Source organism: Stenella coeruleoalba (genome assembly GCF_951394435.1).
Source record: "Stenella coeruleoalba genome assembly, chromosome: 8".
Lineage (NCBI taxonomy): Eukaryota > Metazoa > Chordata > Mammalia > Artiodactyla > Delphinidae > Stenella > Stenella coeruleoalba.
Genome location: NC_137154.1, coordinates 33,779,158 through 33,806,866, shown reverse-complemented (window position 1 = coordinate 33,806,866; position 27,709 = coordinate 33,779,158). Strand labels below are relative to the sequence as shown.

General features: G+C 36.9%; 2 protein-coding genes across 2 annotated transcripts in view; one reads left to right on the top strand and one right to left on the bottom strand.

Annotated features, from left to right (window-relative positions):
- Window positions 1-1,118: 1,118 nt before the first annotated feature.
- FANCF (FA complementation group F) lies at window positions 1,119-5,033 on the bottom strand. The gene has a single exon (XM_079929754.1). The coding sequence runs from the start codon at window positions 4,682-4,684 to the stop codon at window positions 3,605-3,607; it is 1,080 nt and encodes a 359-aa protein (XP_079785880.1). The 5' UTR covers window positions 4,685-5,033; the 3' UTR covers window positions 1,119-3,604.
- Window positions 4,832-27,709, top strand: part of GAS2 (growth arrest specific 2) — a 158,347-nt gene continuing 135,469 nt past the window's right edge. The window contains exon 1 of the mRNA XM_079929755.1: window positions 4,832-4,847. The gene's annotated coding sequence lies outside the window, so the exon portion shown is untranslated. The remainder of the gene's footprint in view (window positions 4,848-27,709) is intronic.

Sequence of the window (27,709 nt, the reverse complement as noted above, 5' to 3'; positions counted from 1 at the left end):
CAAAAATCTAAATAAAATATAAGCTGAATTGAACAGAATATTAAAAATTTAATACATTTGACTGAGCCTCTCTGAAAAGCAACGACAAATTATCATTAGAAAAGTTAACATAATAAAAGAAAAAGAGGGAATTCCCTGGTTGTCCAGTGGTTAGGACTTGGCGCTTTCACTACCACGGGCCTGGATTCTATCCCTGGTCAGGGAACTAAGATCCTGCAAGCCACGTGTGTGGGCAAAAAAAAATAATATAAAAGAAAAAGAAAAGAAAAAAGACTTCAACATTTTTATCTCATTAAACATAGGAAAAAGCATTTAACTAGCATTTATTGAGGACTTACTTTCTAATAAGTACATATTTTCCTTTATTTTTAAAGACTAAACATAAAAATATTTGATAACTTGATAAAATCTAGAGATGTTATATACATTAATTACAGGTATGGAAATAGCAGACACGTGACCAAAAGATGGATAGGAATACACAAAAATGAAAATAGTGCCAATGCGATAGGGTATTCCTTTAATATTGTTACCATATTATTTATCCAATAAAAGTGTATTAAAATATTAAACTCCTCATTTTATTTCAAATTTATTTTAATGGTCAAATCTTAATGATGAGTCTCAGTTCTTATTACACTTTCAGGTATGGTTGCTTTTCATAAATACTAATTCATTGTGTGAATCATATTTTACATTTATTTATATGTTTATCAATTTAAAGAAGAGAAAATAGATGAATCGGCCTGTTTATAATTTCTGACATCATTTTCATATGCATTATCATTTTATCTTTTAATTGTGCTAAGCAGTTCAAAAGGGTGGAATTTTTCTGTTTCATAGATAAATGAACTCTGATTCCTACAGTGAAATAACTAGGTAAAAGTTATAGTAGTAGATAATAACCCAAATTTAAACCATATTTGATAAATATAATTTCTCCCATGTGCCAGTCCCTGTTAGAGTATACATTGATGATACAGACATTTAAAATTTTTTAATACAGTATTGGTTTTCAAATCAGCAATCTACCTCCCTAGAAAAGATTTGTGGAGTGAATGTAAGTTAGAAAAGATCCATATCCTTGGTGACCTTACCACTCAAGAGTCATATAAATACTGGACAAATCACTACCTGTAGTCACAACTCCTTAATAAAACTTGAAGTTCACAGCACATTATCCTGTCTTACAGTTATATTAAGACGTTCTGCTAAGATGATTTAATTGCAAAACTTTGTATACTGTATGACACCATACAAATGCATAGCCTTATTTATGTACTCAAAGCCAAATCTTACACATTTTCCATTAGAATCAGAACCTTAATAAGCAGCCAGCACATGGACAACAGCATTTAGATTTAAAACATTCTAATATACTCAATAGATATACACTCAGTCCAAGGGAAGTTTTCAGAAAGCATTGAGATATTTGTCCTCAACTAATACTAACAAAAAACAACAGGCACATGCAGTCATTTTATCTGCTGGCTCATAAGAATCTTGAATTTATTTATTCAATTTCCCATTTCTTCCTCTCATTTTTTCTCTCTTCCTATAGATTCAGAGTGATAGTAAGATTTCTATATTCAATAACACCTCTTCAAGTCTTTAACCTTGTTTAAAACAAGATAAAGAATACAGATTAAGAGGAATTCCCTGCTGGTCCAGTAGTTAGGACTCGGGACTTTCACTGCTGGGCCCAGGTTCGATCCCTCCTCTGGGAATTAAGATCCCGTAAGCCACGTGGCATGGTCAAAAAAAAAAAAATTTTACTGTTGTTAAGAATATAGATTAAGGTTCTAATCCTGGCTTCATTTATTCAAACATTTGGAGTATCTACCACATGCCAGGCACTGTGCTAGGCTCTGGGGGAAAAAAATAACAGATTGGCTTCTGTTCTCATGTTGCTTATTTTCTGTGTGCCCTTGGGCATTGTAGTTAATCTTCTTTAGCTTGTATCTTGATTTATAACAATACAGTCTTGATGTGAAGATTAAATATGGTTATCTATGCAATGAACATAGCATGGAGCCTAAAATAAGATATGGTGAGTATAAAAATAGATTTAAAATTTTTTTTTACTGAAGTCTATAACAATTTTTACCATTTTATCTTGAAAAAGAGTGTGCAATGTTGCAGCAGAAATAGGGAAATAAGTTTACAAACTGTCATTCTTTAAAGCTAAAGGTTAGGGTTATGGGACTTAGGTTTATGGGTCAATATTATGACTTGTGTGGGCAGAACTCTTCATTGGGTTATGCTTCCTGAAAAAAGACTTTCAGGTAACTAACAGAAGGAATTGCCTTTCTTCCTGCATTAATGGCAAATTAAATCTAAAAGATGGTCTACATGGATGAGAGCTAGAAAAAGGAATCAAACCACAGGAAATACAAACTTGCTTGTGTTAACCCAGGATCATCTGGAAAAGTGTACTTGCTAGCAGAACAGTAGTTTACTCCAGGTTTCACTATAGAATAAAAAATTCTACAAGATTATACAACTCCTTTTGCTCTAATTCCATTTCTGGAATTAGAAGAATCTTGCAACCAACTAACTTGGTTATGGAAAAAAAAATCTTGATGAACAGAAAGTTATATTCCCCCTAATAAAAATGAATAAATCATTCTTAAGTTTGGTGATTGGTAATCACTCTGCTGGTAGTGGAGCATCTGGGTAAACTCACAAAATTAGGTTCCTACACACACTAAACAAATATTCTAAACTGTCCCCATAGGGCAGCCAACAAGGACAAAGTGGGAGAATTTGACTATTTTAGTCTCAACACTTCATTCAACATGAGGCAACTGTAACACCAAGGTTGTGATTTATTAACCTAGTCAATGGCAGAAGCAGCACTAATTCAGAAGTTTTTCTTTTACCATCAAATGCTAAATTAATATTCCAAAGGCATATATTTGTATTTACCATGCTGTAAAATTTTTTTCTTAAGTCAATGCTTTAAATTACTGCATGATCTTTCAATGCACAGAAATGAGAAACAAAATTTCTGAATAACACAATTTTAATACATGTTGACGCTGGTTAATTGGTTAGAACGTTAGGTTAACAAGGCCAAAGTCCAGGGTTTAAAGTCCAACTAGGCCAGTTGGCTTTCCAAACCATTTCTGACAGCACATGTTGTTGGTTAGAGAAATCACTTCTGGAGATTTAAAAAAAACCCAAGAAAAACCTGCAAAAGTAAGGCATTAATAATATTAAAAAAGGTGTCTTGTTTGTCACTTTAAAGCTGCATTTTCTTTGACAAGCACATATCTTTTCAACGTTATTAGAAGTGCGCCTTCTAGAATGTAAACTATTAACTCCATGGCTTTAGGTAGGATACTTCCAATATTACCTCCTCTAAACAGAAAATCCATGGCACTACAAGCCAGTTACTTACATATCTGTAATTAAGTTACAATTACACCTATTATATATTAGGACCTACAATAATATTTTGGACACATCAAAGTACAGGACATTTGGCGAGAACACTGGGATTTTAATTTTGTAAACCGTATATTCGATTGCTCAGTTACAGAACGTTGCCCATAGAGAACTGGGGCCTGGGCTAAGAACTTGTCTCTGCCCAAATGCAATATCACGCACTACTCCCAAGAGACAGCAACAGGTCTGTCCAGATGCTAAGACCAGGGACTTCGAAATCTCCATCTTGAGCCTTACAGGACTTCAGGGCAGTAAAAACTTCATCTTTCAGAGGTGGAGGGGCCTGACAGAGGCTTTGAAACCTGCTCAACAACTCCTCCCAGGGCACATCCTGGGATTCAGTTCCAATCCAAAGGCCTTTCTGAAGGCTGTAGTGCAGCTGTCGACCCCAGTCTGTTAGCAGGCCCAGATAGACCCGGGAGAGCTCTGGATGGCGCCCCGCCACCAAAGTTAAAAGCCCGGCTGGGAGGCTGCGGCAAAAAGCAACCATGACATCCGATTTCCCCAGAAGCCAGCGAAGCAGCTCTTGACCCTCCTCTCCCGGAGTTTTGGGGCTGCCTAGTTTCAATTCCTCTTCTTGGTGCCGGGGAGACGACGGCGGCAGCAACAGCGCGGCCGCTACCACCTTCAGGAAGTTGTTCTGGGGCGAGCGCTCCCACAGGCTGTTGAGAAGCCTACCTGGGCCCCCTGCATCGGCCTCCCCCACCTCCTGCAGACGCCTCAGCAGCAGCTCCGCCTGGGTCTTCATCAGTGGGTCCTCCTGGAGGGCCGGGTTCTCTCCATAGGCGTTGAAGCGCAGCATGTGAAGAGCGGCCCGGCGGCGGGCGAGGCGGGCCAGGCTGCCTTGAAGCGACTCCTCCTCGGCGTCCGGGACGCCAGGGCCGGGAAAGAGCTGCTGCAGCAGGTAGTGAAAGGAGGCATCCCCGAGGGCCGGGTTCGCCAGCAGTCGCAGGGACAGCAGCTGGTCGCAGAGCCCCAAGGCCTGGAAGTTCGCCAACCCCGGGGCTGGAGCAGGCCCAGAGTCGCCCTGCTGCTTCCACTGGTTTTGCAGTCGCCGCTCCAGCGCCTTGCTAATGCGGGCATGGCGGCCAAAGCGCTTGTGGATGTGGCGCAGGTAGCGAGCCCACTGTAGGGCCCTGCGCACGGTCACGGGGTCCCAGGTGCTGACGTGGGTCGTGCGGGAGACAGCCAGAACCTCGGAGAACCGCTCCAGGTGCTGCAAGAGCGGTTCCATTGAGCGCGCTAGGGCCTTACTTCCGCCTTCACCTTGGAGCCGGCTACTCTCTGCGTGCTTGATTGGCGTGTTGGTGAAACGATACGCCTCTCTGCAACGCTATTGGGTAAAATCCCTGTCAATCTGACAGCGCTTTAATCCGGGTACCTGCACTCCGAGAAATGTAAGCCCGGGGAAAGTGCTCTTGGTTTTACTTTTGCCGTAGATATTGAGGAGGCTCCTACGGGAGGGAGAATAAAGGGAGGGCTAGGATTAGAGAATTCCCGGAGCCACGTGGGAGATGCTGTTAGTTACGGAGGTCTCCGTGCTTCCTTTCGCTTTATAAACATCTCTAGTAGAAGTTTCCTGAGTTTTGCGTGAGTGAATCTGTGTTAAGGTTTATCATAATTGGGGAAAGCCAGACACGGGCTGTTACATATAACAAAATGTAGTTAAATAAAAATTTTGGTTCAATTCAGTTTAGTAGAAAGGTACTGACCTTCAATTAATTAATACCAGACACTATGCTAAAGTCTGGGCCTTGACCTTATCCTATTATTATTAGAACTTGAATCCTTTAGAACTTGAATCCTGAAACTTAAAGATTAATACTTTATTAAAATAGTAAAGGAACTTAAATTTTATTTCAAAGTTTCATTATTGTTTTTTGTTTTGTTTTTGTAATTCTCAAGGCAGAATAACTTAATTGACTCTTATTTCACACAAACAACTAATTGAACTAAGTGGCATTTAACAGCATATAACAAAAACACATGCTTGTCTAAAGATTGTGGGAAGGGGGAGGGGGAAGAAGAATCCACTTCTGGAATGTTATCTGGATTATTCACAAATTTATGTGTTCTACAGATGTTTATCTGCCAACCTGTAGGGGTTTTGTTCAGAAACCTACAACAATTTCTAATCTACTGAAGTTGATGACACAGTAAGTCATTTGAGCTGAGTTTGTTTCCAGTCTTAAAGACACCAAGCAAAAGTATTCTAATGAGTAGTCGGAACTGGTGTTTTGTTTTGTTTTGCTTTAACAAGAAGGAGAAGAGAAACAAATTTAACAGGAAGAGTCATTTTTCATTTATTAACTTTTTTAAAAAAATGAATAAAGCAGTGGTGTTCATGCTGTTAATTCAGTTTTAAGATCTGATATTTATCACTTAGCCTAAACTCTCAGTTGGTCTGTAGCGGTTACTTGATTTTATCTTTGTGTTGGATACTAGAAACTTTGAGCCAAATGTGCAGTCTACTTTTAGCAAATGCACAGGCTTCACCAATTTATTCTTAAATTGAGCACTTATTATGTCACATAGTGTAAGATACTAGGGATTTATTTGTAAATAAATAGATGTTGTCCTTGTCCTGGTGGAGAAGTTCATTTCCTAGCATTTAAGAGCAAAATTAAACAAATAACCTCAAATGTGATAGGAGGCTATAACGAAGGTGGATCTCCAAGACTTAGGTGATGGGGAAGGCCTCCCTCTGTAAGAAACTGACTTTCTCCTGAAAGCCCAAAGATGAATGTTGAAAAACGTTTTCAAGGTCAAGGGAACAGTTAATTTACAGGTACCTGAGTTGAGAGAGCCCAATCCGTTCAAGGAGGTGAAAAAGTCCAAAAAATCTGCCTTCAGGTTGGGATGAGAGTGAGACTTTATGGCAGGAATTGTGCAGATTAGTTTCAGATCTTTCCACTTTTTAAAAATTTTAGCTAAAAAAAAAAAAAAAATTTTAGCTAAAATCCCTGCTTGGGCACTATAATATGTAAATTTATGCATATTTCACATTCGCTTATTTTCATTAAATGAACACAATGTCTGTGAAATTTTCCCCTTTAGAAGAAAGAAAAGCCTAGGGTTTGGAGCTTCTCCTCAATGTTCCATTTAATCAACAAAATAAAATGATCATTTATTAAGCTTCTACTACATGTAAAGTATTAGGGATTGAAAAAATGATTATGACAAGGTCCTTTGCTTCAAGAAACCTACATTCTTGAGGCAGGGGTGGAAGGGGCACAAAAACACTGAACTATAGTGCAATTCAGATTTTATGTGTTTAAAAAATTCTAAGAATGATGCTATGAGAGACCAGATATAAATTGACAGGAGAGTTCAAGGAAGGCTTTACAAAGGACTGATACTTCAGTTAGGCCTTAAACTATCATGAAATACAGGAAAATGCAAGTGAGAAAAATAACATAAGGATGTTAACCTGTATAGTGTGTGCTACAAATACTAGTACGAATCTCCCATATCTTCATTATGATTCCTAAATTTCCGGGATACAGTAAATTAGGACAGAGACTGAAAGGCCAGATTTCGGGAGATTTCATTAAAATACATCAATCAAACCATGAGAGTTAAGCATCATAAACAACTAAGCATCAGAAAAAGAGACATTCACAAAAAGTTTACCTCATAGGGTTCTGGTGAGGATTAAATGAAATAATAAATGTGAAATGCCATCCTTGGTATTTTGGCTGTCTTTTAATATTCATTCTATTATTACCCCCACCCTCTTTGCATAATAAAGATGCAATTTGGAGTACTGACTCCAGCTCAGCTCAAGGGGTAGGCCAATTTGAGCCAATCATGTTAATCCACCCCTCTCTTAATTCAGTAATTAATTTAGGAACCCAGCCTTAAGCCTATCGATGTATAGCATTTTCTTTTTTTTTTTTCAGAGGCAATATAGAACTTTTATTTTTCTGAAACATTGAGAAGTAGTTGCCAGTGACATAATAAAACATTACCCTGAATACTGTGTTTATTATAAATATGAAAATTTTCCTACATAGCTAAATATAACCATCAATGTCAGGAAATTAACATCAATGTATTATTATAATTTAATCATCAGACCCCGTTCAAACTTATACAGTTGTCTCAATAATGTTTTTCTTTTTATTGAAGTATAGTTGATTTGCAATATTATATTAGTTTCAGCATAGTGATTCAGCTGTTTTTATAGTTTATACTTCATTAAATATTATTACAAGATAATGACTAAAATTCCCTGTGCTATAAAATATATCTTGGATGCTTATTTATTTTATTTTATTTTTTTGTCCTTTATTTTTTAAATTTTTTTGAATTTTATTTTATTTTTTTATACAGCAGGTTCTTATTAGTTATCCCTTTTATACATATTAGTGTATATATGTCAATCCCAATCTCCCAATTCATCCTACCAACCCTCCCACCCCCCCCCCCCCGCCGCTGCTTTCCTCCCTTGGTGTCCATAAATTTGTGCTCTACATCCGTGTCTCAACTTCTGCCATAAAAACTGGTTCACCTGTACCATTTTTCTAGGTTTCACATATATGCGTTAATATACAATATTTGTTTTTCTCTTTCTGACTTACTTCACTCTGTATGACAGTCTCTAGATCCATCCACGTCTCTACAAATGACCCAATTTCATTCCTTCTTATGGCTGAGTAATATTCCATTGTATATATGTACCACATCTGCTTTATCCATTTGTCTGTTGATGGACATTTAGGTTACTTCCATGACCTGGCTATTGTAAATAGTGCTGCAATGAACATTGGGGTGCATGTGTCTTTTTGAATTATGGTTTTCTCTGGGTATATGCCCAGTGGTGGGATTGCTGGGTCATATGGTAGTTCTATTTTTAGTTTTTTAAGGAACTCACATACTGTTCTCCATAGTGGCTGTATCAATTTACATTCCCACCAACAGTGCAAGAGGGTTCCCCTTTCTCCACACCCTCTCCAATATTTGTTATTTGTAGATTTTCTGATGATGCCCATTCTAACTGGTGTGACGTGACATGTCATTGTAGTTTTAATTTACATTTCTCTAATAATTAGTGACGTTGAGCAGCTTTTCATGTGCTTCTTGGCCATCTGTATATCTTCTTTGGAGAAATGTCTATTTAGGTCTTCTGCCCATTTTTGGATTGGGTTGTTTGTTTTTTTAATATTGAGATGCACGAGCTGTTTATATATTTTGGAGATTAATTGTTTGTCTGTTGATTCATTTGCAAATATTTTCTTCCATTCTGACATTGTCTTTTTGTCTTGTTCGTAGTTTCCTTTGCTTTGCAAAAGCTTTTAAGTTTCATTAAGCCCCATTTGTTTATTTTTGTTTTTATTTCCATGTCTAGGAGGTGGATCAAAAAAGATCTTGCTGTGATTTATGTCAAAGAGTATTCTTCCTATGTTTTCCTCTAAGAGTTTTATAGTGTCTAGTCTTAAATTTAGGTCTATAATCCATTTTGAATTTATTTTTGTGTATGGTGTTAGGGAATGTTCTAATTTCATTCTTTTACATGGAGGTGTCCAGTTTTCCTAGCGCGACTTATTGAAGAGACTGTCTTTCCTCCATTGTATATCTTTGCCTCCTTTGTCATAGATTAGTTGACCATAGGTGCATGGGTTTATCTGTGGGCTTTCTATCCTGTTCCATTGATCTATATTTCTGTTTTTGTGCCAGTACCATATTGTCTTGATTACTGTAGCTTTGTAGTATAGTCTGAAGTCATGGAGTCTGATTCCTCCAGCTCCGTTTTTTTCCCTCAGGACTGCTTTGGCTATTTGGGGTCTTTTGTGTCTCCATACAAATTTTAAGATTTTTTGTTCTAGTTCTGTAAAAATTGCCATTGGTAATTTGATAGGGATTGCATTGAATCTGTAGATTGCTTTGTGTAGTATAGTCATTTTCACAATATTGATTCTTCCAATCCAAGAACATGGTATATCTCTCCATCTGTTGGTATCATCTTTAATTTCTTAAATCAGTATCTTACACTTTTCTGCATACAGGTCTTTTTTTTTTTTTTTTTTTTTGCGGTACGCAGGCCTCTCACTGTTGTGGCCTGTCCCGCTGTGGAGCACAGGCTCCGGACGCGCAGGCTCAGCGGCCATGGCTCATGGTCCCAGCTGCTCCGCGGCATGTGGGATCTTCCCAGACCTGGGCACGAACCCGTGTCCCCTGCATCGGCAGGTGGACTCTCAACCACTGCGCCACCAGGGAAGCCCCATACAGGTCTTTTGTCTCCCTAGGTAGGTTTATTCCTAGGTATTTTATTCTTTTGGTTGCAATGGTAAATGGGAGTGTTTCCATAATTTCTCTTTCAGATTTTTCATCATTAATGTATAGGAATGCAAGAGATTTTTGTGCATTCATTTTGTATCCTGCTACTTTACCAAATCCATTGATTAGCTCTAGTACTTTTCTGGTGGCGTCTTTAGGATTCTCTATGTATAGTATCATGTCATCTGCAGACAGTGGCAGTTTTACTTCTTCTTTTCCAATTTGTATTCCTTTTATTTCTTTTTCTTCTCTGATTGCTGTGGCTAGGACTTCCAAAATTATGTTGAATAATAGTGGTGAGAGTGGACATGCTTGTCTTGTTCCTGATCTTAGAGGAAATGCTTTCAGTTTTTCACCATTGAGAATGATGTTTGCTGTGGGTTTGTCATATATGTCCTTTATTATGTTGAGTTAGGTTCCCTCTATGCCCACTTTCTGGAGAGTTTTTACCATAAATGTGTGTTGAATTTTCTAAGAAGCTTTACCTGCACCTATTGAGATGATTTTATGGTTTTTACTCCTTAATTTGTTAATATAGTGTATCACGTTGATTGATTTGCATATATTGAAGAATCCTTGCATCCCTGGGATAAATCCCACTTGATCATGGTGTATGATCCTTTTACTGTGTTGTTGGATTCTGTTTGCTAGTATTTTGTTGAGGATTTTTGCATCCATATTCTTCAGTGATATTGGTCTGTAATTTTCTTTTTCTGTAGTATCTTTGTCTGGTTTTGGTATCAGGGTGATGGTGGCCTCATAGAATCAGTTTGGGAGCGTTCCTTCTTCTGCAATTTTTTGGAAGAGTTTGAGAAGGATGGGTGTTAGCTCTTCTCTAAATGTTTGATAGAATTCACCTGTGAAGCCATCTGGTCCTGGACTTTTGTTTGTTGGAAGATTTTTAATCAGAGTTTCAATTTCATTACTTGTAATAGGTCTGTTCATATTTTCTATTTCTTCCTAGTTCAGTCTCGGAAGGTTATACCTTTCTAAGAATTTGTCCATTTCTTCCAGGTTGTCCATTTTATTGGCATAGAGTTGCTTGTAGTAGTTAGTCTCTTAGGATGCTTTTTATTTCTGCGGTGTCTGTTGTAACTTCTCCTTTTTCATTTATAATTTTATTGATTTGAGTCCTCTCCCTCTTTTTCTTGATGAGTTTGGCTAATGGTTTATCAGTTTTGTTTGTCTTCTCAAAGAACCAGCTTTTAGTTTTATTGATCTTTGCTATTGTTTTCTTTGTTTCTATTTCATTTATTTCTGGTCTGATCTTTATGATTCCTTTCCTTCTGCTAACTTTGGTTTTGTTTGTTCTTCTTTCTCTAGTTCCTTTAGGTGTAAGGTTAGGTTGTTTATTTGATATTTTTCTTTTTTCTTGAGGTAGGCTTGTATTGCTATAAAATTCCTTCTTAGAACTGCTTTTGCTGCATCCATAGGTTTTGATCATCATATTTTCATTGTCATTTGTCTCGAGGTATTTTTTGATTTCCTGTTTGAGTTCTTCAGTGATCTCTTGGTTATTTAGTAATGTGTTGTTTAGCCTCCATGTGTTTGTGTTTTTTTCCCTGTAATTGATTTCTAATCTCATAGCGTTGTGGTCGGAAAAGATGCTTGATATGATTTCAATTTCCTTAAATTTACTGAGGCTTGATTTGTGACCCAAGATGTGATCTATCCTGGACAATGTTCCATGCGCACTTGAGAAGAAAGTGTAATATGCTGTTTTTGGATGGAATGTCCTATAAATATCAATTAAATCTATCTGGTCTATTGTGTCTATTAAAGCTTCTCTTTCCTTATTTATTTTCATTTTGAATGATCTGTCCATTGGTGTAACTGAGGTGTTAAAGTCCCCCACTATTATGGTGTTACTGTCAATTTCCTCTTTTATAGCTGTTAGCAGTTGCCTTATGTATTGAGGTGCTCCTTTGTTGGGTGCATATATATTTATAATTGTTACATCTTCTTCTTGGATTGATCCCTTGATCATTATGTAGTGTCCTTCCTTGTCTTTTGTAACATTCTTTAAAGTCTATTTTATCTGATACGCGTATTGCTACTCCAGCTTTCTTTTGATTTCCATTTGCATGGAATATCTTTTTCCATCCCCTCACTTTCAGTCTGTATGTGTCCCTAGGTCTGAAGTGGGTCTCTTGACCCACTTCAGATAGCATATATATTGGTCTTGTTTTTGTATCCATTCCGTGAGCCTGTGTCTTTTGGTTGGAGCATTTAATCCATTCACATTTAAGGTAATTATCGATATATATGTTCCTATGACAATTTTCTTAATTGTTTTGAGTTTGTTTTTGTAGGTCCTTCTCTTCTCTTGTGCTTCCCACTTAGAGAAGTGCCTTTAGCATTTGTTGTAGAGCTGGTTTTGTGGTGCTGAATTCTCTTAGCTTTTGCTTGTCTGTAAAGCTTTTGATTTCTCCATCGAATCTGAATGTGTTCCTTGCTGGGTAGAGTAATCTTGGTTGTAGGTTTTTCCCTTTCATCACTTTAAATATGTCATGCCCCTCCCTTCTGGCTTGTAGAGTTTCTGCTGAGAAATCAGCTGTTAACCTTATGGGAGTTCCCTTGTATGTTATTTGTTGTTTTTCCCTTGCTGCTTTCAGTAATTTTTCTTTGTCTTTAATTTTTGCCAATTTGAATACTATGTGTCTCGGCATGTTTCTCCTTGGATTTATCTTGTATGGGACTCTCTGCCCTTCCTGGACTTGGGTGGCTATTTCCTTTTCCATGTGAGGGAAGCTTTCGACTATAATCTCTTCAAATATTTTCTCTGGTCCTTTCTCTCTCTCTTCTCCTTCTGCGACCCCTATAATGTGAATATTTTTCCATTTAATGTTTTCCCAGATGTCTCTTAGGCTGTCTTCATTTCTTTTCATTCTTTTTTCTTTATTCTGTTCTGCACCAGTGAATTCCACCATTCTGTCTTCCAGGTCACTTATCCGTTCTTCTGCCTCAGTCATTCTGCTATTGATTGCTTCTAGTGTATTTTTCATTTCAGTTATTGCATTGTTCATCTCTGTTTGTTTGTTCTGTGATTCTTCTAGGTGTTTGTTAAACATTTCTTGCATCTTCTCGATCTTTGCCTCCATTCTTTTTGCCAGGTCCTGGATCATCTTCACTATTATTATTATCAATTCTTTTTCTGGATGGTTCCCTATCTCCACTTCATTTAGTTGTTTTCCTGGGGTGTTATTTTGTTCCTTCATCTGGTACATAGCCCTCTGCTTTTTCATCCTGTCTATCTTTCTGTGGATGTGGTTTTTGTACCGCAGGCTGCAGGATTGTTGTTCTTGCTTCTGCTGTCTGCCTTCTGATGGATGAGGCTCTCTAAGAGGCTTGTACAAGTTTCCTGATGGGAGGGACTGGTGGTGGGTAGAGCTGGCTGTTGCTCTGGTGGGCAAAGCTCAGTAAAACTTTAATCCACTTGTCTGCTGACGGGTGTGGCTAGGTTCCTTCCTTGTTGGTTGTTTGGCCTGAGGTGACCCAACACTGGAGCCTACCCGGGCTCTTTGGTGGGGCTAATGGTGGACTCTGGGAGGGTTCATGCCAAGAAGTACTTCCAAGAATTTCTGCTGCCAGTCCTTGTCCTCATGGTGAGACACATCCACCCCCTGCTTCTGCTGGAGACCCTCCAACACTAGCAGGTAGGTCTGGTTCAATCTCCTATGGGGTCACTGCTCCTTCCTCTGGGTCCCGATGCGCACACTACTTTGTGTGTGCCCTCCAAGAGTGGAGAGTCTGTTTCCCCCAGTCCTGTCAACGTCCTGTAGTCAAATCCTGCTAGCCTTCAAAGTCTGATTCTCTAGGTATTCCTCCTCCCGTTGGGAAGCCTGACGTGGAGCTCAGAACCAGGTTGGGAAGCCTGACGTGGGGCTCAGAACCTTCACTCCAGTAGGTGGACTTCTGTGGTATAAGTGTTCTCCAGTTTGTGAGTCACCCACCCAATAGTTATGGGATTTGATTTTATTGTGATTGCACCCCTCCTACCATCTCACTGTGGCTTCTCCTTTGTCTTTGGTTGTTGGGTATCTTTTCTGGTGAATTCCAGTGTCTTTCTGTTGATGATTGTTCAGCAGTTAGTTGTGATTCCAGTGCTCTCGCAAGAGGGAGTGAGCATACATCCTTCTACTCCGCCATCTTGAACGAATCTTCAGCATTTTCTAATGACACATTTGTTCAGAAGTGGCCAGATGAATCAATTCCAATCAGTTAGGCCTAGATGATTACTTTTCTTTTCAGAGTTGGTAGATCATGCACATTCACCAATATGAAGAGATAGTCATATTAGACAATGTAGTTGTATACAAGCTGGGTATCAAGCATGCTTAAGAGATTGTTTCTTCCTCTTGATGTTGTATATTTATATGAGGCCCAAAGCTACCATAGCCCTCTTCTTCCCTGAGCCAATAGAATCTCATAATCACAAGGAATACATTGTATTAAGACAACTCTCAAACTAACCCTGTTTAAGATTATAATCCTATATATTACCAATTTTTTTTCTTGCAAGTTTCATTTTCTATTGCTTTCAACTAAATGCACCCAACTAATACCAGCCCTTTAGAACATTGTGTGGTATGTGGTGCATATAAACACTCAGTAAACATTGGCTATTGTTGCTAATGTTATATAAGCCTCCGAAGTGTACATCTTCCCATGTCTTCTCCAAATTGTACTCCTCCCTAATATAAAAGAGCAACCACCAACACCCTATGGTCAGAGGTAGAGAAAATATTAGCAAAGAAACATACAGCTTGATGCTGCAATATTCACTGTTGGTCCTGAGACGTTTTTATTGCAGTCTTTTCCAATGGAGTATTAAGACTTGAAAAATCGAGTTCATTCCATGCTCTAGTTTAGGTCTAATTTTTTAGTTATTTTAAGATATGCATTAAGTCGGAAATTATAGGACACTATGGAACTGGGAGACCAATGAAAACAAAGTATTCTGATGTCCCTTTATTTTACTTTGAACAATATTATATTCACACTTATTTCAATATTATATTGACACACTTATTTCAGCCCTCTGCTTGTTGAAATAATATTTTTCTATATGAACAAGCAGACCTGGACTCTACATCTTCAGGCAGGGTGGACCTGAAGGGTTTTGTCTCATTCCAGAATCTTTTTCATGGAAGGAAAGTGCTTTGACTTTTTTACAATCACTCCGAGGGCAAATACTATGGGCAGTGATTACACCTGATCCTAACTCTGTTACTTCATTCAAGACTGGAGTAAGAGTAGGTCTCTCTATGTTCTTTAGTAGCAACAATAAATAGCAAGCTGGCACAACTTTTGAAGAGAGATTTCTTATAGGAACTTTGCAAACATATTTGCCATTTTTTTGTGACAATGCAAACTATATTTCTTAGAGGTGACTATAGATCTTATTGGGTGTTCCTTCTACAAAATCAAAATTTCTTTGTTTTACTTATTTCCCTTACGAAGGGGAGAAATCGTCCAATGAATTATAATGGACAGAGGATGTTAGACAGGTATAGGGTAATCTGACAATTAAGTTTCCAGGAACAAATGGCCTTGTCCTGCATCCTATGTTATTATAACTAGTCCCTGATCAGATTGTAGAACCTCATACCAAATCTCAAAAATATTAAATTTGTATACCTGATAAGAAAAAAAAACCCCAACAATGTTGATCTTTTTACACTTTGGAATTGTTTTCATAAAGGTAACTGACTATAACTACGCAAATGTTTTTTCTGGGTCTTGAGCTTCCCATTCAGTGCAGTAAAGGTTACAATCGTATGTCTGAAATATTAATCTCCTTTGGCCTTGGGGCATATGAATGAAGTCTGGGAGGCTGGAGTCATTACTGACATAATGAGAGATCTGATAACCATTCTTCAGTCCTTCTTTGGACATGCTCTGCCACCTGGGCATCTACTCAGTGTCTAGAGTGAGTGTACAGTGCAGCCCATCAAGAAGTTAATGGAGGAATTCTAGATGTCCACAAGGACAGGGCAAACCCTAGTGAGTTCAGAGGAAGGTGTTGGAGGAAGGGTTAGAGGATGAGATCTCCTTGTGGGCACAGATCTGGATGATGGCTCCAAATCTCTGTTTTCACAAATTTGAGACACTCCTTTCCATTTGCAGTGGATGTGACTTTAAGTGGCCTCAAAGCTAGCAGTAGAAGGACTGCCCTGACATTGCATGTGTACTCTGAAAATTAGAACTTCATTAAAACTTTGGAACAAGTGATTTGAATTGTTTTTTGGACTTGAAATTTATTTTCATCATCATAGTATATGTTTAACATATTGCCTTCATAAGAAAAGAAAAAAGAGCTTTTCTTTAAATATAATCTCATTCCTTATAAATTTTAAAAACCTATAAAAATGGTTTTACCTATTTTATCAACAACATTTCTAGTCAATGGTGACTCAAGATTATGAAGAGAACTTTGTTAAGGTCTTGATCAGGAATTATGACTGACCATTTCAAGCATAAAAAACAATACTAAAAAAAATTATGAAAGCAAGCTTAATTTTCCAATTTAAAAAATTCAGTTTTAATTGTTGGGAAGTTTCATATAAATTTAATATGTAGAATCATGTCTATTCATAGTACAAAGAGAGTGCAAAAAAATATTTTTGTCACCAAGACTTTTACCTATAGATCTTCCTCAACTTACGATGGAGTTGTCCCATTAAACCCATCATAAGCTAAAAATATCTTAAGTTCATCAAAAATGGATTTAATGCTCCTAACCTGCCAAACATTATGGCTTAGCCTCACCTACCTTAAATGTGCTCAGGCCACTTACATTAGCCAGTTGAGCAAGTCATATAACACAAAGCCTATTTTATAGTAAAGCATTGACTATCTCATGACATTTATTGAACACTGTACTATACTAAAGAAAACCCAGAGTGGTTGTATGGGTACAGAGTGGTTGTCAGTGTATTGGTGGTTGACCCTCATGACTGCATGGCTGACCGGGAGGTGTCACTCGCTGCTGCTGCCCAGCATCATAAGAGAGTATCAGACCACATATCTCTAGCCCATGAAAAGATCAAAATTCAAAAAAGTATGAATCTACTGAATGCATATCACTTTTGCACCATTTTAAAGTCAAACAATCATAAGTAGAACCATCGTAAATTCGGAATTGTTTGTATGCATCCCAAATCCTCTGATTGACTGACAAGTGCCATAACGTAAAAAAAAATTGGAAAGCGCTGCTCTAACATAGGCACTCTAACACAATTAGCTAAAGAAAAATGGCAAAATAGAGGGCACTGCAATTCAAATGAAGCTTGCCTTAAATTTCTACAAATAGGACAGGAAGAAAATTAGTTGGTTAGTTATTCTCCGTTTGTCCTTCCCATGTCACCCCATCCATTTTCTCCTTTCTTTCCCTATTCTGTGCAGAGGACTGGCTTGATCCTTATTGACTCTGTCAGCCTTATTCCCTTGCCCTCTGACTTGCCACTGAATCGACCAATGAGAGGCATTAGCAGTCAGAAAGAGGAGAGGGATGTAGGGTTTTCTTCCTCTGCTCCCTGCTAAGGCATCAGGATTCTGGTTCTTTCATTTTAAAATGCCATGAGGCCTCCCTGAACCTCTGATACCACCTATTATTCTCTGCAGCCCTTCCTGCTGTTGCTAATCCCTGGATGCCCTAACATACCTTGTCGATTTCCTTAACCCTGGCCTTGCTTCTGCAAACATCCCTGTTATTTCAGAATCCCTGCTGACTGTGCTGGTTTCCTGCCAAGACCTTAACTGACACAGTCATCTGAGTTTTCAACCATTCTCATAATTAATATAAGTCTATGAGTCATAATATTATCAATCAGTATGTTTTTAGGGAATGATGACTAGTCTAGTGCAGTGATTCCCAAATACCTGTCATTGCCAGACACTCCTGCCAATCTATGACAAAGTCATCATTATTACAGTGATATATGAAAAATAAATGACATAACAATGTGAAGCGCTTTCATAAACATAGTTAATTTAAGTGAAGGGAAAAAGTATTTTTTTTTTTTGTAAAGTAAAGGTGATGTTAAATGTCAATTTTGTGTTTTCTTAATTTGGAAAAATTTTAAAGTTTGCAATTATCTTAGACACCTATTTTAGAAACTATGTGTTTATGGGTACACATATATAGATATATGCATATATCTATAGCTAGATAAAAGATAGATTATAAATCTGTGAGATCTATAATTCTGAAAATCTCCCGTCTCATGTGTGGAAAATGGTAGGAGTGTTTGTAGATAGACCCAGCTTGTGAAGACCTTGGAATACTTTAGTAAGGAATAGGGTCTATGTTCAATTGGCTTTCAGATGCTATTGACAGTTTTGGAGCACAAGAATGACATGATCATATATGTTATAAAGCAATGTGGAGAATTGGTTGTAGCCAGCTGAGACAAATGGCTAGAGATGGAGGTCCCCTAGAGAAATATTGCAATAGTCCAGGTGCACAAAATGAGTTTCACTAAGGAAGTAGCAGAGGAAACACTAAGAAGTGGTGGGGAGTGAGTGGTGCTCAGACTTGAAAATTCCTTCTGAAGAAGAATCATTAGATCTTAATGGAGAAAAGAATCAAAATTACTGTGCATATTCTCATTTAAGTGATTGAGTGCAGTCTCTTTACCTTTGGAATGGAACATGGATTGGTATTGATTTTAGCTAATGCCTGTAATTGGAAGAGGGAAAAAAAATCTCAGAGCAAATCACGGCTCAGTGGAAACTCTTATGCATTTGTTTTTTAATCCCAAATTACTGTTTTTCTTCACACTCTTCAGGATCCCCTGGACTAGCAAATTAGGTAATAGAATATTTTATTAGTAATTAGTAATTAGTGAATACTAGTGGTAACTCCAGAAGACATCTTGGTTGCATGAGAATTATTAAAAACATGGATTGAATTATTCAAAGGGAAGAATTTAAACAAGAATTTCTCCTCTTCCTTAAATAATCTCTAATTCAATTCCCAGAATCTTAACATTTAACTTAATACTTCTTGGATTGCTAATATTCAGAAACTACTTAAATACTTGAATTAGTCCCACTGGAAGAAACTCCTCTGACTTGTCGTTTTTATATTTTTTCCACTGCTTGGACACCTATTGAAAAAAAATCTATATATAAGGGACAATGATGAGATTCTTACTGACATAAATTGAATATATAATATATAGTTTTGACATTATATATCAATACACAGATTATACATCCTCCTCTGTGTATATGTGTGTATTTGCATAAAAGTAAATGGGATGAAATTCCTAAGAAGATACTTGAAGTAAATAATTGAACTAAATTTATTTTTAAGATTTCATTTTTCTTTTACAACTGGTAATTTTTTTCTAATGTCTAAAGCAGAAAGAAAAAATATGAATCACAATCTCTCTTTACCTTTGAATTAGAAGTTTGATTTCTTGGAGGAGAACTCTGTAATAATGTCTGGGTGCCTTTATTTTTATCCCACAGTTATCAGTATATTGCTATATAAGCACCTGCCAGGAAGGCCTATTTTTTTCTAGTTCAGTAATTTTTTGAGTCTGTTGTTCCCATTTTCAAGTCTCCAAAACTTTTATGTGAATTCTTTCACCACATTTTTTTCATTATTTCCCAACCTTCTTTTTTTCTAGGTGGCTGAAGTTTCCAGACATATAACCAGAAATGTCCTAAGAGAATTAATATATAAAAAAATAAAGCTAAGGAAATGGAAAGCAAGGAAAAATAGGCATGTGTAATACATGCATATGCACATGTAAACTCATTTTAAACTTTCCTTAAAAAAGTAATAGATGAATTGATTTTCCTAATTAATATTCTCTGAGTAACAAATATAGTGGAAAAATTATCAAGAAACTTTTTTTGTTTTTAATAACTTCCAGACCTAATCTAAGTTCTTAGATTGGGCTAGTCTGTTAATACCATTAATGTCAAGTATTTTCCCCAAAGATTCCTAACATTTCAAAATAAACTGCCTGAAATAAGCCAAATAAGTGATTAAAACAAAATTCATAATATCACAGAACATTTTATGGGTATGCAAAAATTCTTTTGGTAATGTTTTTATCAGTTAGTTACCAAATTTTAAGCATAAAGGAAAGCTTTAAAGGGAATATTCCATCAGGTTTGAGCGAAATACTCCACTTAAGGGTCAAGAGGGGTGTTTAAAGCAAAAGTGCTATAGTTAGTATTTCTTTTCCCTTTTTTCTTTTGAGTGGATTAATGAATGTTGTAATTTTCTAACAGTGTGCATATCTCTACTTAAACAGATCCAGTGGGTAAAAACCCCTATTTCTGGTTATCTTAGAATATGGTGTATCTTCACCTTTCCCCTAGTTGTATAATTTTTGTGTTCATCTGTTTTATTGATGCTGGACATAGAGGAGGGACTGTATACAACCGAGCAACATCTCTGTTATCAGGATATTGGTAGAACCTGGATCCATTTGAAGACATTTCAGTATCCCATGGACAATTCAGCATGTTAGAAAATGCTAAATGCCAAGAGTTCAGAACAAGATAAAATTACAGAGAGGATTGTATGGTAGAAAGAGGAAGGTAGCGATAATATTAAAGTCAAGATTAAAAAAAACCCATATATATATATATACACACATGTATATATATGTAGCAGATTAAATTTGACTGTGTAATGGGAAGTATTGAGAAAATGTTCAGATATTTTCCTAAATAATGTTATTGAAATATTATAAAGTTAGGGATGGCAATCAACAATATAATTTAAGCAAATCAAGAATGCCAAACTTTATAGTAAAAAGTTTTGTTAGTAAAATTATAATTTTTAAAGGGTGACATTCTTAACTTTTTCTAGTTCAAATAAAGTTTTCTGTTCCTAGTGTTTTGGGTTGTTAACAACAGTATTCATTCTATTGTATTCATTAGTGAGAAAAAGGTTTGGTGTTTTATCCTCTGCCCAACCAGAATATCAGTTAATATCTGCAAATCTGCAAAATGAGAAGTGATTAAAGTGGACACCATGTTCTTCTCTAGCTCTCTGATGTGATAATTTTACTTAGTTTTTTTACAGATTTTAATTAAAAGGGGGGGAGCTTAATTTAATTTTAACAGGATGACTGAATACCTCTACAGTGTGCTTTAAGATCAATTGACATTTTATTGCCTGTACTAGCAGCCAGATTTCCCCTATTTTTCTCTACTTTTTTATAGCCTAAAGGACACTAAATCTAGCACTCAACTTCTAGTAGTCCAAGTATTTTCAACTTTAAATCTATGTGTTCTTGAATTTTGTAATCTCATTAGGTAGATGGTTGAGGAACATAAAGTATGAACACTAATCAGATACCCAGATGACAGAACATTGGAAAGACTGTCAGCACAGCATTAAAAGACATAGGCAATCGAAACTGCCAAAGGAAAATTCTATTTTGTTAAAGGTGGGGTATTTGGAAACGGGTCATAAGACATTTGACTAACTTTGCTAAATTGTTTTTGTATGGCATCTCTTTTAGACAACAATCCAGAAATCAAAAACCACTTTATGCACTACCCATGGTACGTGGCTTAGTTAAGTAGTATTTGCACACTGCCAAGTTTGCTTTCTAATTCTAAAATTTCCCTTCCCCCCTTCCTCCCTCTCTCCCTCCCCCCTCCCTTCCCCCTCCCTTCCTTCCTTCATTCCCTCCTTCCTTCCTTTTGTCTATCTTCCTTCCTTTTTTCTTTGTTTTTTATTTTTTTCATTTCTGCTCACTCATTTGTTTCTATATATGGCCAGAATAAGACTCACCAGCTTTGCATAATACAAAGCACTCAGTGAAAGGGAGCTAATATTATTTTGTGTAGTATAGGAGCTCAAAAATAGTTACAAATATATGCAGGCTTTATTTTATGATGTTTCCTTTAAAAATGCACCTTACCTCTAATTTTACTGAACTAGTCTTATTTCTAGCCCAGAACGGTCTTGTTCTTTCCTTTCTCAACTGCTGTGCCTAATGTTTCTTGTACCTGGAATCATTGTCTTCCCTTCTACTTCACATGAAACACATCCTTCTATGCTACAAAATGCAAGCCAAATCCTACCTCTTTTATGAGCCTTTCCTGATAATTCCAGCTGAAAGTAATCTGTTTCACTTCTAGATTCTTTTAACACTTGTGGTTGGATTGTTAATTTGTCATTTACTATTTACTGCATTTCAGTAGAAGTTAGGTTCCTTTTATGATGCAAATGTTTAATGACAGGAACCAACTGGATCCATCCCCAAGCTGGGCATATTGCTACCGCAAGGATTGAATTCAGTAGTCTGGGTTCATTGTGCCGGGTCCCTCCTCCACAAAAAGGGCAAGAATACGCAGGCCAATTACATTTCAAGTTGTTTTGTGCATCTTAGCTCCAGCTTAACCATTTTGAATGAGATGACTGTCTCTTTCTTGTTTGTTGGTTTTTTGTTTGTTTGTTTTATTGGGGTATAGTTGCTTTACAATGTTGTATTAGTTTCTGCTGTACAATGAAGGTTCAGCTGTATGTATACATATATCCCCTACCTCTTGGACCTCCCTCCCCCCACATCCCACCCATCTAGGTCACCATAGAGCACCGAACTGAGCTCCCTGCGCTATACAGCAGGTTCCCACTAGATATCAGTTTTACACATGGTAGTGTATATATGTCAATCCCAATCTCCCAATTCATCCCATCCCCCTTTGCCCCCCCCACCACGTCCACATGTCCCTTCTCTACATCTGCGTCTCTATTCCTGCCCTGCAGATAGGTTCATCTGTACCATTTTTCTAGATTCCACCTATATGTGTTAATATATGATATTTGGTTTTCTCTTTCTGACTTACTTCACTCTGTATGACTGACAACTACCATATGACCCAACAGTCCCACTACTGGGCATATACCCTGAGAAAACCATAATTCAGAACAATGTTCATTGTAGCACTATTTACAATATCCAAGACATGGAAGCAACCTAAATGTCCATTGACAGATGAATGGATAAAAAAGATATGGTACATATATACAATGGAATAATACTCAGCCATAAAAAGGAACGAAATTGGGATGACTGCCTCTTAATGGTATTTTTAATGTACACAGTACTTTCTACAGTACCTTACAGGATAGAGGGATGCAAGGTGATGGAGTGGAAAAAATTATGCACTTTCTTTGATGATGAGACTTCTTTTCATTAGACTCTGAGCTCCTAAAAAGGAGGGGCTAAGTTTTTGTACCTTTGGTTCCTAACATAACCACGAATACATGGTTGGTGTTTAGTAAGTGTTTGTTAAGCTCAGCAAAATTTTGGAATCAAACACACCTGGGCTTAATACTTCTGTTGCTTTTAAGTTCACCTCAGGCAAGTTACTTAAACTTTTGAGTCTATTCCTTCATTCATAAACAGGAGATAATAACATTTGCCATAAAGTTGTTATGAGGACTCAATAAAATCATGTTTGCAAGACACCTAGAACAGCTACTATATACAAGTGATATTAGAGAGTTCTTCTTTCTCATTCAAATATTATATGTATATATATATATATATATATATATATATATATACACACACATATATATATGAATTCATAGAGGAATGAAAGGGATATTCTACCTATCAGGACTGGCAAGACAAAAAAAAATGAGGCAAGTAAGATGCATTTGGGAAATAGTTTATATTTCCAACTAATACTTTTTGAACCCATACTATGAGCCATATTATGTCCTAGGGATAAAATAATGAATATAATGGAATCTGCATCAGCAAGACCCAGTCTAAGAGAGAAGAAATCTTCAAATAGCCAATAGTCTGAGTTAGGATTAAGATACTAGGTATGGCAGTTTTAAACACGGCCCAGAAATATTTGACAGTCCTCCTATTGAAAGGATGGACTTGTGGCCAATTTGACATGACAGAAGGGATGCGGTGTGAATCCTGAGGCTAGATCCTAAAAGGCCATGCATCTTCCACCTGGTTCTCTTAGACTGCTTGCTCTCAGGATATTGCTCTAACAACACTCCCTTTAGGAATCTGGTCATCATGCTTTGAGAAGGCCAGTTCACAAGGAGAAGTCTTCAGTCATCCAAGCCCAGATATGAGACTGACAAAGCATACAAATTATTCCAGTCCTTAACTGTTTGAGTTTTCCTACCTGAATCCTCAGACATTGTGGGACAGAGATGAGCCATCCCTGCAGTGCTCTGTCTGATATTTTCCATAGAGTTCATTAGCAAAATTACATGGTGGTTATTTTACATCACTAAATCTGGAGTGGTTTGTTACACAGCAGTAGTAACTGGAGCATTAGGTGATACCTGGGTGAAGGTGCTTAATTCAAAACCTGGCCAAATACTATGAGGTCATTATCACTTAATGGTCCAATAATGTTTTAAACCCCTCTAGTTGAACTTATTTAAATAGTTTTCTTTCTAAATAAGTGTAAAATAACCTGTAAGAACTCGTAGGTCCAAGTGATGAGAAATAATTAATAAATAATAGAAAATTTACCTATTTTTTTCTGATAAAGGAGATTCCTTCCTAATGTGAAGTGCATCCCTGAATCTTTATTATGAAACTAAAATATAGACCATAAAGAGTTATGGTTAATGTAGAGCTATATAACTATTTCTGGTGGTTAGAAAATGAAAATTTTCACCAGAGGAAAAAGTGTAGTTGTGCGATGTATACCCCTGAATTAATAACCAAATCTGTTAGAAAATTAATTGACTTGAAACTTGAGTTATGCTATTCAGAGTCTAAACTTCTTAATATGCTATTCAAGACCATCTAAACTCTGATCAGGGCCTCATCCCCACTACTATCCCGTCACCTGAATCCCCAGCCTCTCCAGACTGCCTCTCATTCCCTGAAGACTGTACACTTTCACACCTCCATGCCTAGGCTCAACTCCCTTACCTTATATTGGGGTCACCCAAATGGGTGGGCTCACCCCACAACCTCACCTACCCTGATTCCAGAGACAGGCTGACATTGCTTCTGTTTTCTCTTCTCTACATTGTTAATATCTATAGTTAACACTTACTCTGCATTAAGCTAATTCTGCATTTGTCTCTTTCCTTCACCAATGGAAAATTCTTCAGAGGAAGTAGTCGTTCTAATTCATCTTTGTATTCCCATGGTCCCAGCTTAGGTACTTAATAAAGATTTCCTAATAGTTAAAAAATATATATATATAGGAAACTCTCTGAGATAAGTCTGTGATACAGCAAGAAGCATTCCAAAAATTATCAGAGTCTCCATCCACTCTTTAATTCCAAAATTGAAAAACAAGACCAAATCAAAAATGACTGTACTTTTTGAAATCATAAACTCCCCAGACTGTGAAAATCACCAATTTGTTTTGGAAAAAATTAGTGTCTCTATTTGTGAGAACTTCTGTATAATTCCCATACGTAATTTGGTTCCACTTGTAAACTCTGCCTCAGTGAAAAAAATTAATGTATGTTCTGGCAGCCCTCATAAATGTCTCCTCTGCTGGCTCAGCAAAGAAATTAAACCAAACCATAAGATATAAATCATATACTTTCTTGGTACAGAGCCTAGCCTTATTTCTTTACCTTCTATGTCTCTAGCTTATATATTTAAGACTAAGTGTTAAAATTTAATTAGCAAAATTAGTGCAATATTTAAGACTGAGTATATGAGATGTTATAAATTATTTTAAAATTCTGAGGAAAAATATTAAATAAACATTATGTCTGTTGCATATCTTTCCTGTGCTTCTTGTATCATACTTCATTCTTGTTGTTTCGTAAAAATGTTCTTATTTACTAAAAAGTAAAAATATCTTTACGTAGTATCATTATCTGAATAAACTGCAGATTAAAGTTATTCATGAACAAGGAACTAAAAATGTTCCAAAACAAATTGGAACTTTTTTATTTCATCACACCTATAATTTCCACAAACTGTAAAACCATAGCATATACTAGTTGCTGATGTCTCTTCTGATTCTTGGCTTAGATTTTTGGGGTCTTAAACTTGGCTGTTATTTTCTGAAACTTGAAGCTTTTAATCATCTCCTTATGAGTTGCACCAACACATGTCATTAATGAAGAGAATTGGGTAACCTCCCTTGCTATTATTCTTAATTCAGCATATGACAGACACCGGCAGCAATTAGGAAGATCTGCCTAAGGCATAGAACGTTGAAAATAATATCTGATGACACAAAGAGGATTGATGTGGGAAAAAAAAAAAGAATTGTGTAAAGGAGAAATTTAATGTAAAAAGAGTGTTCACATATTGGAGGAAAAAAGAACAATGTATAATCCAGGTAAACTATAAAGAGTTACTGGAATTTAAGAAAACTTAAATAAAAAGTATCGAGAAGTAAACTTTACGCTTTGACAAATCTACAACCAAGTGGTAAAGCAGTATTAACAAATGAAAACCACCTCCACACTTTATTCATAAGCCATAAGATGTATGAGCTAGAGAAAATTGCTGATGGTGGAAATAGTCAAAGGTAGTTCAAGTTAAAATGGATATCATGCAAAGGTATTGCTTATTACTCTCCCACTTATGGTGTCTGTTATTATTTTGTGTGTGTGTGTTATAGCACTTCCAAACTTTTACACTCTATACCTGACATTTTCACTTTTACTCTATTAAAGTTTTAATATTTTTTACTTATTTTTTTTTTAGTTTTAACTTTTATAAAGTCTTTTGATATAACTTACAGAAATTCATGAGCACAGGGAATTATGATCATTGTATTTCTATAGAGAGGAGATAGTGAGAAGGAAGGAACATTTTAAGAGAGAAGGACAAGGGAGCAGAAAAAATCTAGAAATTATACAAGAGGAGAGAATTCTAGGAGTGTGAATGAGATGAAGAAAGGGAAGTAGGATAAAAACAGAGTTCTCCATCCCTTCCTTCCTTTCTGTTTTTATAAAACGTAAGGTTTCTTTTCAGGGCAGGACACATCAAAATACACTGACAATTGGACAGATAAAAGTCAGAACTCTTTCTTACAGCTCCAAATGAAAGAAGGCTGTCAGGCAGAGCCGCATAAGCACTTTTGTCCTGGGACAGGGTAACAGCAAGCTGGAGCTGTAGGGGCAGCCTCTGTATGGCGAACTTCTGGGTTAACTTTTAGTCCCTGTGAACTGGCTAATTTGAAATCTTCTGTGGACCCCCCAGGGCATTACGGGGTGGAGGGTTCTCCCTGGTTCTGTTTCCTGGCCCCATGGAGATTAGGGTAAGTGCACTGTGGTTCAGAGTATGAAACCTCAATAAGGGAAGTGGTCAGGGTGCAGACTTAATTGGTTGCTTCAGAAGGGGAACTGACCAGACTCTACCCAGGACCTGGAAACCAGGTCAAGACAGCATAAAAACAATCAAACGCCACTTTATTATACTTACCTGGACACACACACAAACACACAAAGAGAGTGAATTAAACTCTAAATATAAAGAAGGCAAAGAAGAACAGAGAAAATATTAATAGCAGGGAAGGAAAAAACAGTAGGTTATCTCCTGAACCAGAGATTCGTTATGAGCTAATTTTCTTTCTTAACCTTCAGGGTCATGACAACTGTTTCCTTACACTCTTTCTACCCCGGGCATTGGTTGTCAAACGGGGCAGCTCAATTATGTGAGCATCGTATCTTGGCCCATAATCATCCATTACTCCTAATACATTTTATTAGGATTTAAATGAGCAATTTAGTAATGAGCTGGGTCTCCCCCAGAGTTCTATAACAACTGGTAGCTAAACAATTAGAAATGACAATTAATATTTCTACTTTTATTCAGCAATTCCCCAGTGTTTAAGGTGAGAGACTTTAAGTAATCCGATGTGTTTGTGGGGAAGAGGAATGGAGACAACTGAATACTTGTGTGTGCACATAAGATTTGCTTTTTAAAGACTCAATTATTATTATTTTTAATCTCTGGCAAAGGTTTTCAAATTTTAACGTGCATAAGAAGCTTTGAGAGTGTTTGTTACTGTTGATACCAGGGCT